The sequence below is a fragment of the Mauremys mutica genome, chromosome 3 (assembly GCF_020497125.1).
Source record: "Mauremys mutica isolate MM-2020 ecotype Southern chromosome 3, ASM2049712v1, whole genome shotgun sequence".
NCBI classification, from domain to species: Eukaryota; Metazoa; Chordata; order Testudines; family Geoemydidae; genus Mauremys; species Mauremys mutica.
The window spans coordinates 114,797,408-114,812,231 of NC_059074.1; the positions used below are offsets into that span (position 1 = coordinate 114,797,408).

Below are 14,824 nucleotides of genomic sequence, written 5' to 3' on the forward strand. Positions count from 1 at the left end.
TTGCAAGCTATTAAGCCCAATGGACATACATGTGTCTACATTATTTTCTCTCTCTCCCTCTTCACTAATCTAAAAACAGACAGAAAAACTAAACCACCTGCCATAAACTGTCCTTTGGGTAGGATTTTTAAAAGTGAGTCACTTAGCACCCTTTGTGCTGCCTTTAAAGGGAACTGAAGATTTACGTCTCGCTTTAGGCACCCCGTTTCAACCTAAATAACCACCCTCGACCACAAGACACTACTCTTCTGACTATAGCCAGTCTTGGTCATCCTAATAGATACAGTGGATCAAGAAGGATAAGTTCAACCAAGCATGTTGGCTGAGAGCACTTACAGATCACAGTTAAGTGGACAGAGTGGGTAGAGACAGGTAAGAAAAAGTTCTGAGTCCTTCCTTGAGCTAGGAACTCAGCTGTCTTATGAATGTCAATACAGGTTTCTATTCCATGAAATGTTTAAAAACAAAGCAGCTGTTTTACCTGGCTGCAATCAGATCCAGAAGGTGTTGCCATCTGTCATTGACCTTGCCAAGTTTATATTCAATTTCTGATGCTTTGCTCTCATGACTGGCTTTGGCAAGACGCTCTCCCATTTGCTGGAGCTGGATTTTATTCTCTTGGGCCATGGCAATTTCATCTTGATAATCCTAGATGGCAAAGAGGAATCACAGAGATCAAGAAGCTTATTCAGAACGCATTCAGCTCAGCGCTGCTGGAAGAACTAGAATAAACATAAGCAGTGTCTAATACTAAGTTGGAAATAGCTTGGTGAATGAACAAATCCTTGTAAACACCACCACCATATAAACATAAATAATCAAAAGAAAGAAAAATATTTTGCAAATGCATGTACAATAATTCATAAGTGGTTTACAGACACTTGTGATCAGGCATTTAGTAAAGCATTCACCTTTCTTGGTGGTGTATTCATTTGGGGTATTTCTTTGTATTTTGAGAAATCCACTTCAAGAAGCACAGGGAAAAGGCACATAATTAGAGAAAAACATTGACAAAAATTCTCATTGGAACATACAAACTGCCATATATTGGATCAGACCAGTGGCCCATTTAATACAGTGGTTCTGTCTATAACACAGGCCAGTACCAGATTATTCAAGTTCTGATAACCCAGAAAGAGAAGAGGAAAAGGTGCACATAACAGTAGTTAAACATATAAAACCAAAAGAACTTTACCTTCTTGAGTTTCTCTATCATCTCTTCAATGAGGATGTCTCCATTTTGAGACACCTTACTCTCCATTTGTGTCAGCCACTCACAGAGCTCCTTGTTCTTCTCACTGAAGACTGCCCACTCATTCAGTCTCTCATTCACCTGCTGCCGCCGCAAGGAGATCTTGTAATGTTTACAGAGGGAGTCAATAAAAGAGTACAGTTAGTAGATGAGAACACACTAGTTCTCAGAGGTAAATTCTCAGCCCTGCAAAGAGTTTTAGCTACCTGGCTGCCATTAAGGTAAAAGGGAGTTGTGCTGCAAAAATCTTGCAGGACTCATTATAAATTCAAGGTCAACATTAATCTTAGGATGCCGGTAGCCAGATCCTGTTGCACACAGGAAAGAGTATACTCTAAATATAATTTGCTTCATGATAAGATACAAACCTGTGGTCTTTAATTCAGGTTTCCATAGCACAGTTATAAAATAGCTCTTTCATTGTCTTTAGAGTCAATATTTTCATTTATTAAGAATTACAATGTACATTGATACTTTTGTTTATTTGGAAGCACAAACTCCAACAGAGACAGATTGTTTAGCACAAAATAGATGCCTGACCCTTAGAACAATGACATTTTTAAGACCGCAAACCAAATGGATGTCTAGGAGGATGCATACATGGTATGGCCAAACTATAAACAATTGGTATGTCAATTGTATCTGTAAAATGTGTGCACGGATGAGATAGGCAGCACTCATAAACCAAGCAATTGCAAATGCATGTGCAATTCCATGCTTGTGTCCACATGCACATATTTTGTGAGTGCCTCTAATTTTGCAACATTGCTACTCCGTGACCAGAGATTCCCAAGGGCTAAAGAATGCTATGACAGAAATGAACAGGCGATAAGTGCAGACTGAAACAGAGAACAAAGCAACAGCATACACAGGAAACGGAGGCTTGTGTAACGTCACTTGAAAAGTAAGAGACTGCTGTATATTTAAGAAATTAGAAGAATGATATTTCAATCTCAAACTGTGAATTACAAGACATTTGGGCAAATATGAAGAGGACTTGAAAGAATATTAAACACAGTATTCACAGTAAACTAATCTCTCCTGTCAGAATTTCTGATAATCACATGGCTACAATGTAATGGCATCCTACTTACTACAGCTTCTTCCTCCTCATCTGAAACATGAGTTGCTTCTGACTCTACATCAGCTCCACTGATCATATGAGCATTGCACCTGCTCTTTCGTATATAACTTACTGCTCTTCTAACTGAAGCTTTTGATTTTTAAACTCAGATACAAATGACAGCACATTTCCTTTTGTGGTAACACCCAACTACTGAACAAGAAAAAAAAGCCTCATTCGATTACATCCTGGAAGGTTAAATATATAAATAACAGACTAAGACATCCAATCTTTTATCAGCCTTCCCCTTTAGCATGAAAGGTGCGTTGCAAGAATCTGGGAAAACCAGTCAGAGTCTATATGGAAAAGGTCTTCTAGTCCATTCACCCACATGCAGCCACTTCAGCTTCTGCTTTGTTTCATGAGAGTTTATGATGCATGAAAGCTTTTCACCCATGAATGCTGCTTAATTGTCTCTCTTTCTCATGACCCTATCAAATTCATTCACAAGACAGGAAAAGCATCCTGGAATTCTACAGGTTTCCAAAACTAAGTCTATTCCTTTGATACCTTTTAATGTTTATCCTGCAGGACAGATTTGTTTGCACCATACCATAATGAGAAAGGATATCACGTCACTGGCACAATATAACTATGTTTTGCTGACCTACAATGTTTGTTTGTTTTTTGACAGTGAAATGGTTCTTCACTGCTCGATACATTTTGGAGTACACAAGTAAAATCAGGGCAATCCGGAAAATTTGGGATAGGTGGCAACTTTAAATCTGGAGCCAGGATTTCTAAGCATAAGCAGCAACTATAAAATGCACCGGGAGCACTGTGTATTTATCTCCCACATGGTGCCAAGGAATTAAGCGGGCAGCCAAGCCAAAGAGAATGAGAAATGTGTAGTCTTTTTTTTAAACACAAGGAAAAGCATATCAAGAGTACAAAGTACAGTAGATTTTTTTCTCACATCAGACTATCTTGTCCCCACCTCCCTCAAGCCAATGATGCTGTTCTGTTTCTTCTGTATTCCTGTGGGCCTATTATGCCATAAATTTAACGTTAGCTTTAATATAGTTTTTCTGAGTTTGTTTATACCCTGGCTCAGTAAAGTGATCATTTACAGGAAGTCTTGAAATATTAGTGGTAACTAAAGCAAATACTTGAAGATACACTGGACTGTTATTAATCTTAGCTCCACAGAGAAGCAAAGCTTTTAAGAGGAAATATTCTGCTGTTATAATAAAATACATAATCCGGCTTTCTTTCTTTTGTTGGTCTTGGCATGGCCATTGATTTCAATGGACATTTCACCAGGAAAGTTGGTCTCCAGGAATGTAAGGATGAACCCTTTTAGAGATTGCAGACACATACTGTACACATCCTTTAACTATGAAGTTAGTCACAATTTCCTTCCTGGAATGAGATTCTTCGTGATTATTGTTCCATTTCATGGGCAGACTTTTGGTTATTCCACTCTAAATTTGCTATTAAGTGAGTGATCACGTTAAGATTACATCTGCTAACTCCTGAATTTTAGTGGGTATTTTCTCCACTCTTTTGTTTTAAATATCTGTAAATCAGTATGGCTGAAAATATTTCCCACCTCGCCCTATCCTCAAAAGTGTGTGTTGTTCCTCTGGATAAAGCTTGCATTTGACATGCCAAATTCTACTTCCTTAGTTCTGCCTCTGCATTAGGAGACTGATGAGATTATACCTTACAAATGGATGAGTCTCAGTTCAAATTCAAATGCCAGGTTTGTCATCCAGCTGGTACCTGTCTGTTCTAACAGTTGCTAACCATATTCAGCTGTCCCTGTGCCCCTTTCACATGCATAATCACATCCAAGTTCAGTGTCACATTTACCTGGTGGCACAGCTCCTCCCATTGCCTGTGCAGCAGCTCAATGCGCTCGTTGAGGATCGAGATATCATCAGCACTGATGTAGGTAGCTAGAGTCTCCTTCAGCAGTGTCAGATGCGCAAGGTCATCCGTCCACCCTTCAACAGCATTTTCTAGCTCCTGGTAAAAAAAAAAAAAAAAAAAAAATCAAGCTCTTTATGTTACTAGAGGTTTGGCAATAGTTGTGTTATACAAAGTTGTGTTTACTTGTTAACCATAGGCCCTAGCATTGAAGTCCTATTGTATCTAGCAAACCAAGTCTGTTAACAGAGCCAATGTTTAGATGGAGAGTTACAACTATATTTAATAGCATAATTTATAATAGACCACCTATAAGACAGCATTATTTTTCAGTTAGAAGGGAGGTCCCATTGGTAGTAAAACTGATACAGCAAGATACATCAGCCCTTAAACAAGTTGAAATGAGTCTAAACTAAAATCCCAGAGTCTAACTTCTCCAAAGTTCAGGCCTATCTGGACTCAAGATTTTGGTTTGGCCTCATCTCTAGTGATCACCTTTGCAGTCTGCACCATGTTTACCCTCTGATTTTAAGAAAGAAAGAATGAGATTGGGATTCCCAGTTTGTTTCTAAATTGCAACTAATGCAGGATAAAAGTTTGTGACCTACAATTATCCTGAGTAGGAGTAAAGAGCATTGAAATGACACGGTTTTTAAATCTGTGAACTTTTACTTGTCTCATCTATAAGAATCATGCAGTAAGAACTTCTAAACTAAAAAGAACCGCCAATACTTAGCACTTTTATAGCTCTTTATGGGCCTAATTCTGATCCGATTTACTTTAGTTTTACATTGATGTAACCTAATTTAAACCTATGTTAGATTAAAGACAGGACCTATATCTTCTAAGTGCTGTACAAACATCAATCAGTGCTATGCAAACACTAACGAACAGATGCACACACAAAATGTGCATGCAGACACAGGCAGGAAATTGCACATGCAGTAATTATGGGCTGCTGGTGTATATAGTCAGTAATGCCAAGGCTCATAATGGCTAAAGATGTTTCAAGACAAGCAAATTGCAGATCAGATGGTGCTGAGTGCTTTACCTTGCAATGAATCTGCTCTGTATGCAGCTCATCGTGGTGATTGGGCAATGGCTGAGAAAGCTTTTTCTTGAAGGATCTTAGTTTCTCCAAGGAGTCTGCTATGCCCTTTTCACATTTTTCCCAGTCCTGAAAGCAGAACAACTATTATTAGACTTTATTCCAGATGAACGGGTGGGGAGGGAGAGAGTGGAAAGAGACTCATCATGCTGAATCACTCAAGCTGACTAAATAATCATGGAATCATAGGACTGGAAGCCACCGCAAGAGGTCATCTAGTCCAGTCCTCTGCACTCATGGCACCAATATCAACAAGCAGTGAGGAGATTTGCATAATAGGATGTCCCCATAAGCCCTTTTTGTATAACATTCAAGTCTCAGAATCTGGATGGCATGCACCAGTAGAGCATATTGTCTATTGTGCTGTGCTCCAGTGCTAGCAGCAGGCAAAACTAAACCCCTCCTATTGCCAACAGAGTCCTCAAAGTCTGATTTTGACCTTGCAATGTTGCTTCTCTCTGCCAAAAAGGGTTCCATGAGTCCCCTTAGGAATGACTTCATTAGGCAACCCATTGTACTTTGAAGAAGTAATCCCATTCAGTCTACTAAAATCCTAGTCGACAACAGCTGACATACATAAATACTGCAGGAATTGACCAGACTAAAGAACTCAGAGGAATACAGCTATACGTTTATTTTGCAGAATGTCAGTTGTATGATACTAGAGAGGCCAGGATTTAGCTTCACAAATTCCTTTTTATGATAGCAGATAAAAGTGTGTGTCTGTGTGTGTGTGTGGGGAAAACAGTTAAGAATACAGGGAACACGCCAGCTGATTTCTCCCTTGAAGTGGTAAGATTCTATTTCTGTACATTTTTGGGGGGTGCGAGTTTCAGCATAAGAAAGAGTTTTGCTATCACATTACCTTTCAAAAATAAAACAAAAAGACTTTGCAGTCATAGACTACACGTTTCCTTCTGATCAAAGATTTTCGACCATCTTCAGATGATGTAGTAAGCAAGAGGAAGGCAAATGCATCATTCCATCAAAAAGCACAGACCCAGTTAACATTTCAGTGTCAGGGCTATTTCTAAATATCACATAATGAATAAACTAGACACATGCTCTGTAAAGTTGCATTTGCAAGTTGCTGAATGCATTAGACCTTGCTGGTTTCAACAGTGAAATGCATGAAAAAGAAAGCCTTGTGAGTTTATGTGGATGAATTGTACTTACAGTGCCACTTGTTTATAGCTGTTTAGCCAAAATTTCTCACAAGTGGCATAAGTCATCATGCATGTATTTTTACTGGAGTTTTTGATGCACACTTTTAACTACCTAAAGATTCAAGTTCTGAAATGTAAGGCACCACTCATCTTCAGTAAGAACTTCCATTGCCACTGCTGACATTTCTGTTGTCTTAATGAGGTCATAACTATGGTGGATAAAAATCAATGATTTTTATATTCAAATTTTTTTTTATTTAAATCATAATAAGTTTTTCTTTTTAAAAATGAGCCGGTTTAAAATGAGATCTGAATTTAATACAAAATACGTTAAGGCCTAAACTTATCATAATCTCTTAAAACATTTAAATAAAAAAATTGTTTTGTATGTTTAATTAAATCTCAGTTACCATCTTAATGCAGATTGACACAAATCATGAGCAAAAGTTAATTATCTAGTAAATAAGCAATATATCATTCAGTATTTTCTTACATACTAAAATGTACAATTAATAAGAATCTGAAAATATTACATTATATGATTACTTAAATAAAATGTATATAGTTATAGCATACCTTCCAATTTGTAGTACTGTCTTTTCCCCTGGGGTGCAACAAGGGACCCAGGTACCTGAAATTAATGTGAGCTGGCACAAGACTGTTTGTACAACTCTCATTCTAAGTTTCTTCCCCTTCTCCACTTGTGAATGTCATGTTACATATTTTTGCTTGATCACAGGGATTTCAGAATCCATTAGACTTCCCTAACTACCAGGAAGACTTCAAGTGCATGACACTTCCAGACCTGGTAAGGGATTTGATGACATAGCAGCAAAGTTTGTGCAAGGTGGGTATGGAGGAAGGAGGCTGGAAAGAGAGAATTATTTATTTGCGCTTTTACAAACCATACATGGTTTGGCCCTTTTTTCTTGAACTATTTTGCTTCCTCCTACTTATAACAAAACTAGAGACATTATGAAAAATGGTTAAGAGCCAACTAGTTACATCTACTGAACCCAAGTTGTAAGTAATTAGTTGCTTCTCAGCGAGACGGGTGGGACTAAGTGGCACCAGGTGATAACTTTATGGAACGTGGGCCTCATAAAAGAGAGAGAATTCAGTCTGAGGGGAGGAACCACTGGGAATCCTGAGAAGGGTCCTAAGCCAGAGTCTGTAGGAGAACAGACACCTCAAGAAGGCTCAGTCGAGGGGCCAGTGCTCAGTATGGGAGCTGGTGGAGAAAACTCCAGCGTAGCTGAGAAAGGAGACTGAAGCCAGGGCCCAGTGGATAGAGAACTTACTTGCCTTTCTGTAACTGGAGTTCTTCAAGATGCGTGGTCCCTATCTGTACCCCACTCTGGGTTCATTTGTGCTCCATGAACATGAGATGGGGGAATTCTTGCTAGCAATGTCCGTTGGCCTGTGCTCTCTCCTCATGCTCCTCACTGAGGATGTCAGGGGTGGGGCAGACTGACCATTTCTCCAGTTTCTTTCCTACTATGAATCTTGCCAAAAATCAAAGCAGAGGGGAAGGAGAGTGGGAGGTGGAATACAGACCCAGAACACACATCTTGAAGAACTCCAGTTACACAATAAGGTGTCACTTTCCCTTCTTTGAAGGGATTCCACTGTGGGTGGGTGATGAACAGTACTCAAAGAGAAGGAGGGAACAGTGATGCAGGTGGTACTACTGCTTCCAAAATCACTGTCCCAAAGAATGCATGAGCCAAGGTGTAACATGTAGATGGAATTCCAAGAGGTGCTCCTGCTTAATATTCGGAGGGCAACTATGTGAAGTGATGCTACTGAGGCTGCTTGTGCCCTTGTAGAGCCCTTGCCCTGGGTGAGAGAGGAAACTGTGCCAACCGGTAACAGAATACGATAGAGCCAGAGATCCACTTGGAGATTCTTGTCCTTGTACTCATTCTGCTATGGCAATGAACAGGCCAGGTGACCTTCTGAAAAGATTTTGTTCTCTTCAGGTAAAATACCAGTGTTTGTCACATGTCAATGGGATGAAGTCTCCTTTCCTGGTTAGAGGCTTCAGGAAAAACATGGGTAAGTGAAACAACTGGTTTATGTGAAATTCTGAAACTATTTTAGGAGTGAATTTTGTTGTGGTCAGAGAAAACTTTTGACTTTATGGAATATTGTGTATGATGGATTGGCCATTAGGGCCCCAAGTTCACTTACTCTTCTGGCCAAAGTGCTGGCAATGAGAAAGGCAACCTTTATCGACATTTGAGACATAGAATACTTAGCTAGTAGTTCAAAGGGTAGCTTAGTGAGTGCTGAAAGCACTAAGTTAAGATTCCAGTGAGAGGCTGGTTTCTTTATTGGAGGAAAGGTTCTGATCAGACCTTTCAAAAGTGAGGAAAAAAATCAAACACCACCCGATGTTGGATGACATACACTGACTGCCACCAGGTGAACCTGTAGTGAGTTAAGAGAAAGGCCTGCTGTCACAAGAGTAAGATAGTCTAAAAAAGAGGGAATATCGTGGTCTCTGGGTTTTGCTTGGCCCAGAGAGAGAAATGTTTCCACTTGGCAGGTAACATTTTCTGGTGGAAGCTTTTCTGCTATTAAGAATGAGTTACACAGCTTCAGAGCAGGAACATACTAGGCTTGATGCATGAGATGAAGTGGGTTGGAATGTCTGAATCTGCTAGTCTCTTTAGTCTCAGAGATCCAAGAAAGGCCAAATGCTGTTAAGTGGATGGGATGACATTTGTAGGAAGACTTGAAAACTAGAATTGCCTGGGCCATTTGAGGACGATGAGGGTGCCCTATCCAGTCAAATCTTCCATAGAATCTGAGGTAGTAGTGGGATGAGAAGGAAGGAACAGCTGAAGTGATCTATCCAAGGCAGTAGTATAGCATCACCTCTGGAGTACTGACCTTGAGCTCCCATGCAGCAGTATTTGTTGTACTTCCTGTTTGCCCAAAATGCTGTTCACCACTGAATCACATAATTCCTACTTGTGATCAATGGCAAAATGCCCGTTTAGGCAGTCTGCCAACAAATTCTGGGCTCTTGGAAGGTATGCAGCCAATAGGGTGATATGGTCCTTGATACACCAGTTCTATAAGGTGACCACTTCTATACACAGGGGGATGGATCTCCCTCTTCCCTGCTTGTTTATGGAGAATACAGTTGTTAAACTGTCCAACATTATGAAGATCTGAGAACACGGATGAGTGGTAGAAATGATTTGTGAGATTCTGGAACTGCCCCATGTTCCAGAAGATGTGTATATGTTCTGGTCTCCGGAGGTGTCCAAATGCCCTATATACTGTCTGATCATCCATGTGAGCTCCCCAGCCTACCAGGAAGGCACCTGAATTATTGTATTGTCAGGTGTGGGGGATGCTAGAAGATGACAGGGATACTGGCCTAATCCATGGGGGAACCATTAGAAGGGATATATTTTGATCTTAGTAAGATTTTTGACAGTCCCACATCACATTCTCATAAACAAACAAAGGAAATGCAGTCTAGATGAATTTACTAGAAGGTGGATGCACAACTGGTTGAAAGACAATACTCAAAGAGTAGTTATCAATGGTTCACTGTCAAACTGGGAGGGTGTACCTAGTGGGGTCTCACAGGGGTCAATCTTGGGTCTAGCACTACTCAGTATTTTCATTAATGACTTGGTTAATGGAGTGGAGAGTATGCTTATAAAATCTGGGGATGACACCAACCTGGGAGGGGATGCAAACACTTTGGAGGACAGATTCAGATTTCAAAATGACTGTAACAAACTAGAGAACTGGTCTGAATGCAACAAAATGAATTTCAAGAAAGACAAGTGCAAAGTATTTCACTTAGGAAGGAACAAATCATATGCACAACTACAAAATGGGGAATAACTAAGTAGGTAGTACTTCTGAAAAAAGATCTGAGGGTTATAGTGGATCACAAACTGAATCAAAGTCAACAATGTGCTGCAGTTGCAAAAATATTTCATCATCATCCATGGGAATTTAATGACATGTCCCATTTCCATTCATGAAATAGATGAAAGAGATGTGGCTAAATTCCAGTCTATCATGTTGGGTGCTTACATTGGGTTTAGCACGCATTTTGGAGACTTCTTAAATTAAAACATGTTTTAACAGTCTCTCCTCCAAGATCTAAGAAATTTGTCTTAAATAATTAGTAGTCAAGATGCTGGAGAGAAAACTAGATTATTTGGTGGCTAGGTAAATCCATATACTGGCATTTGAGTTGAAGGGGGAGATTTGCAATATTTGTAATACAATGTATATGTGGAATGATTAATCATAATGTTGCAAAATAAAATGCACATGCTTTCTGCAATGTTCACTAAAAGTATCAGCATAATATTTAATACATATATAGACCTTTACACATCAGTGCTGTGCAAACACTAACTAGTAAATATTCACAATAGTCACATAAGAGAGGGAAGTATTATTACTCCTATTTTATAAATGGGGAAAATGAGCAGTGTAGTTAAATGACTTGCCCATGTTTATACAGTGAGCGAGTGGCAAAGCAAGATTTAATACACAGGAATTCCTGATGCCAAAGCCTATGATCATTCCTCTTGATTACACTTCTTCACTCTGCCATAATAGTTATTGTGTGTGGTTTTGTGCCTATTCGTTCAGCACGTGCACTTACTTTCAGTAGGAAGGCGAGCTGTTTCTTCTGTTCCTCAAGACGAATGGTGGCTAATTTCCAGTGCTCCTGAATTTCCGTGAGTTCTGTCTGCAGGGCTGCTTCAGCTCCACTATCAGCAGAGAGCAGCAGCTGCTTCCCAGCTTCCACAGTTAAAATGTAACTCCCTTGTTGCCGTAGGAGAACTTTCTCTCTAAGCTGCAAAAAGTCAATGATTTGTTAACTCACTGGAATTAAAAACAAGATGCTATTACGTGTAAATGACCCTAAAGCCAGCATTGGTAAAATACATTTTTCATTGCTACATGAGAGATCTTAGCTTAGATACAGTGGGTTGCTACCCAAATGCATAAAGCTACCATTTTACAGTTCAACCAGTAGATCACTAGACAGAAGGTTTCCTCTCTTCATCCCCAATGCATACAGAGATTTTGAGGGTGGTGGGGATGAGAAAACTGACTTCTCCCCGCTCCTCCTCCACCTGAGTAGTTCAGAAACTCTGCAAGGGAGAAGCTCCTCTCTCCTGACTTCTGCTGTGAAGAGCACAGCAGACACGTACGTGCATCAGCACTGCTATTTTCAGCCCTGCCAATTCCAAGCTAATAAGTGGATTTGTCTGACTTTGCACAAAGATGGACAGCATGAGAGATCAAGGCCTTCTAAACATTATCTTAGCTCTGGTATGTCTTTATGACCAAAGACTAATTAAAACAAACATAGAGGAGCACATACAGACTTCATTGGGAGGTCAGTTGTGAATCAAGGAAATAGGTAACTGGGTGAAAGGAAATCCTTAGTTGTTGCTTGCATAGTCTTTGTTAAACACTAAGTCACTGGGATTTCTTTAGAGCTATAAATTGAGCTTTCATTCTTTCTGAGGCATGCTACTAAGTGTATTCTCTACTGTGAAAAACAACTATGTCCAATATTTCTGTGGCTGGACTCCATTGATCCATGACTATTGTAGTTAATTCGACTCTAGCACACTCTTAAGATAAAAAACCTTTCAACTAAACATGAAAGCATATGGGAAAAGGACTATACAAGTATTTTAACATATTGGACATACCTGCACTTCATCCAACAGGGCTCTGGCTTGCTGCAGTGGAATAGGAACACCACCCAGTCCACTTACTGGCTGATGGGACACTTCCACCAGCCATTTGCGTAGTTTTTCTGCCATCTCTCTGTAACGCTGCCATTGGCGGATCTGGCTGTCAATGATTCCCCTCCTCTGCTGTGCCCTGCGAATCACTCCTTGCCATTGATTACTGAGCAGCGTCAGTTTCAGATTAAACTCATCCCTATTAGAGAACAAACAAACAATACAAACCTGGGGTAAGAACTGTATCTTTGATCCATTTCTTTAATAAATGAAAAGCTGAAAAATGTATGTTTTCTGACAGCTATCTCTAAAGTCCGAGTAGAAAGGGATGCACTACTCTTTCACATGGCAGCTAACATTCAACTGGGATCTAAAACTACTACATTTCAGGACAATAGCCAGAACCAAAAGGCTGTAATTCTCTTCTCAAGGAAAACATCTTAATCCAAACTGAAATCTTTGTAAAAATTATTGGCAAACCCAATGCAAGTTCACAACCCTCTCTCAGACAAATCTAGACATGAAAGACACCTATCACTGATCTCAAAGTAGGAAACTAACATTTGTACTGGGAGAGGGATTTATGGCAAGTCCTGATATATAGTACAGTTGAATAAGGCTGGCATCTCTACAGCAAAAGCATTCCATATACATTAGTGGTGTGTGTTGATTTTTACTTGTTTCATCATTAATATTTAATTCTCCTGGCCACATGCTTGTTCTCACTCCATCCCATTTGTGCTGCTCTGGTGGTGCAAAGTGGATAGAAAACTGATATGACGACTCAGTGGCGGTTCTACTGGGATAGTGTAATTCCCAAATGACATAAAGCAGGTGTAGCTGGCTGTACACCACCCACTGCTCGCCCCCATGACGTAGGGGGCATTTTGGAGGCACGTCATTGTGGAAGGTGACAGGGATTATGTGCATTCTAGCCTGCAGAAACAGCCTCGGAGCTGCTCTGTTCCCAAAAATGACAAGTTGGAGGAGTAAATGAGAATAATTTACATTAAAACCCCCAGTATTGTGCTGACACAGCATTGTATTACCAAGACATGGACAATCAGTACCTTTAGCTGCTTTACTTACATCTTCTGCGACTTCCACCTATCCTCTGCCTGTTTGGTTTTAATGGTGTTCTCCTCAATGTCAGCACCATATTCCTTCTTTTCTGTTTGGCAATTACCTAGCATACAGCATGTGTTACCACACATAAACAAACAACAAACACACGAGTGTCTACCTGTCATCCACCTGTCCTTGCTCTAGTAGGTGCTGCCCATCAGCGATGATTGAATGTAAAATCTGCTGGCGACTGAACATCTCTGCCTGGAACAGCTATTACAAAAGAGACAGAAGTGGTTTCAAAGCAAAGGTCTCAAAGGTTTTCACCTCAAAGGTTTTTGCTATCACCGGCAAAAATTTCACTTCTCATTTAATTCACTCAGGCTTAATCCTGTTCCGGGTGAGCTCAATGGGAGTTTTGGTATCAACTTCAATGAGAATGGGATTAAACTCTCAGTCTTGTGGAGGAGGAGGGAGGAGTAATTATTCTTCCCAGGAATGGAATATTTTTTACTGTACATAAAAGCTAAACAAGTTCAACAGAACCTCAGCTCTAGGCATCCTTTGGAGATAATACTGTGATTGACAGTATGTTTTAAACACAAGCTGTATGAGGAATTTAGAATCTTGTGGTTTGGGAGTATTTGTGCACTTCTCATTTTCTGAAATGTTTTTAAATATAAATATGTTCTAGTTCTTTGCTTTTTGAAGTCAGATATCTGCATGCAGAATTTTTGAACCAAAACCTGGTACAAACTTAACAACATTGTAAGACAATTTTACATTGCTGATAAACCCTCTTTGACAGAGGTGCACAGTTGCATGGTGACACTGAAAATGTATTGGCTACTTTTTTATTTTTACACTAATCAAATCAAAATTTTGGATTTTTAAAAACTTTTTAGTAGAACTATTACTACTGGAGTGAATCACCATAACTCTGCTTAAGTCAATGGAGTTGTGCTGATTTACATCAGTGAGCATATGGTCCATTGTGTGATTATTTAAAAATATATTTTTCTGAAGGACTCAAGGAGGAAGAAAGACAAGGTAATATTTTCAGAAGTGCCCAAGCAACTTGGGAGCCAAAATCCCATTTTCAAAAATGACTTAGGCACTTGCAAGCCCTAAGTCTTAATCAAAGTCAATAGGATTTGGGCCCCTAAATACCTAAGTTACTATTGAAAATTTGTTTAGGCTCCTAAGTCACTTAGTTCCAGATTTTAAAAGGTATTTCAGTGATTACTTCTCATGGGAGTTAGGTGCCTAAATATCTTCAAAAATTTGGGTCTTAGATCTTTTGAATTTTTTACCCAATATATATCTTATAACTTTTCAGTACAGAAGAATGGTGCTTTCTGATATCCTTGCAGAATTTTTCTGACAGTATTTTTGGGGATATGTAGAAACCTGAGGCAGAGAATGTTTTACGTTAAAACATACACATGCACACCATTTGTATGTTTAATCCATGTAAAAAACTAG

At 39.5% G+C, this 14,824-nt stretch overlaps 1 protein-coding gene across 1 annotated transcript in view; it reads right to left on the reverse strand.

The window, feature by feature from the left end:
* Nucleotides 1-14,824, reverse strand: part of SYNE1 (spectrin repeat containing nuclear envelope protein 1) — a 468,360-nt gene that overhangs the window by 47,561 nt on the left and 405,975 nt on the right. Inside the window, exons 122-128 of the mRNA XM_045009096.1 lie at nt 13,518-13,612; nt 12,239-12,473; nt 11,173-11,367; nt 5,299-5,424; nt 4,191-4,346; nt 1,196-1,354; nt 482-648 (exon numbers count right to left, since the gene is read on the reverse strand). Coding sequence (XP_044865031.1) covers nt 482-648; nt 1,196-1,354; nt 4,191-4,346; nt 5,299-5,424; nt 11,173-11,367; nt 12,239-12,473; nt 13,518-13,612 — 1,133 coding nt within the window. The remainder of the gene's footprint in view (nt 1-481; nt 649-1,195; nt 1,355-4,190; nt 4,347-5,298; nt 5,425-11,172; nt 11,368-12,238; nt 12,474-13,517; nt 13,613-14,824) is intronic.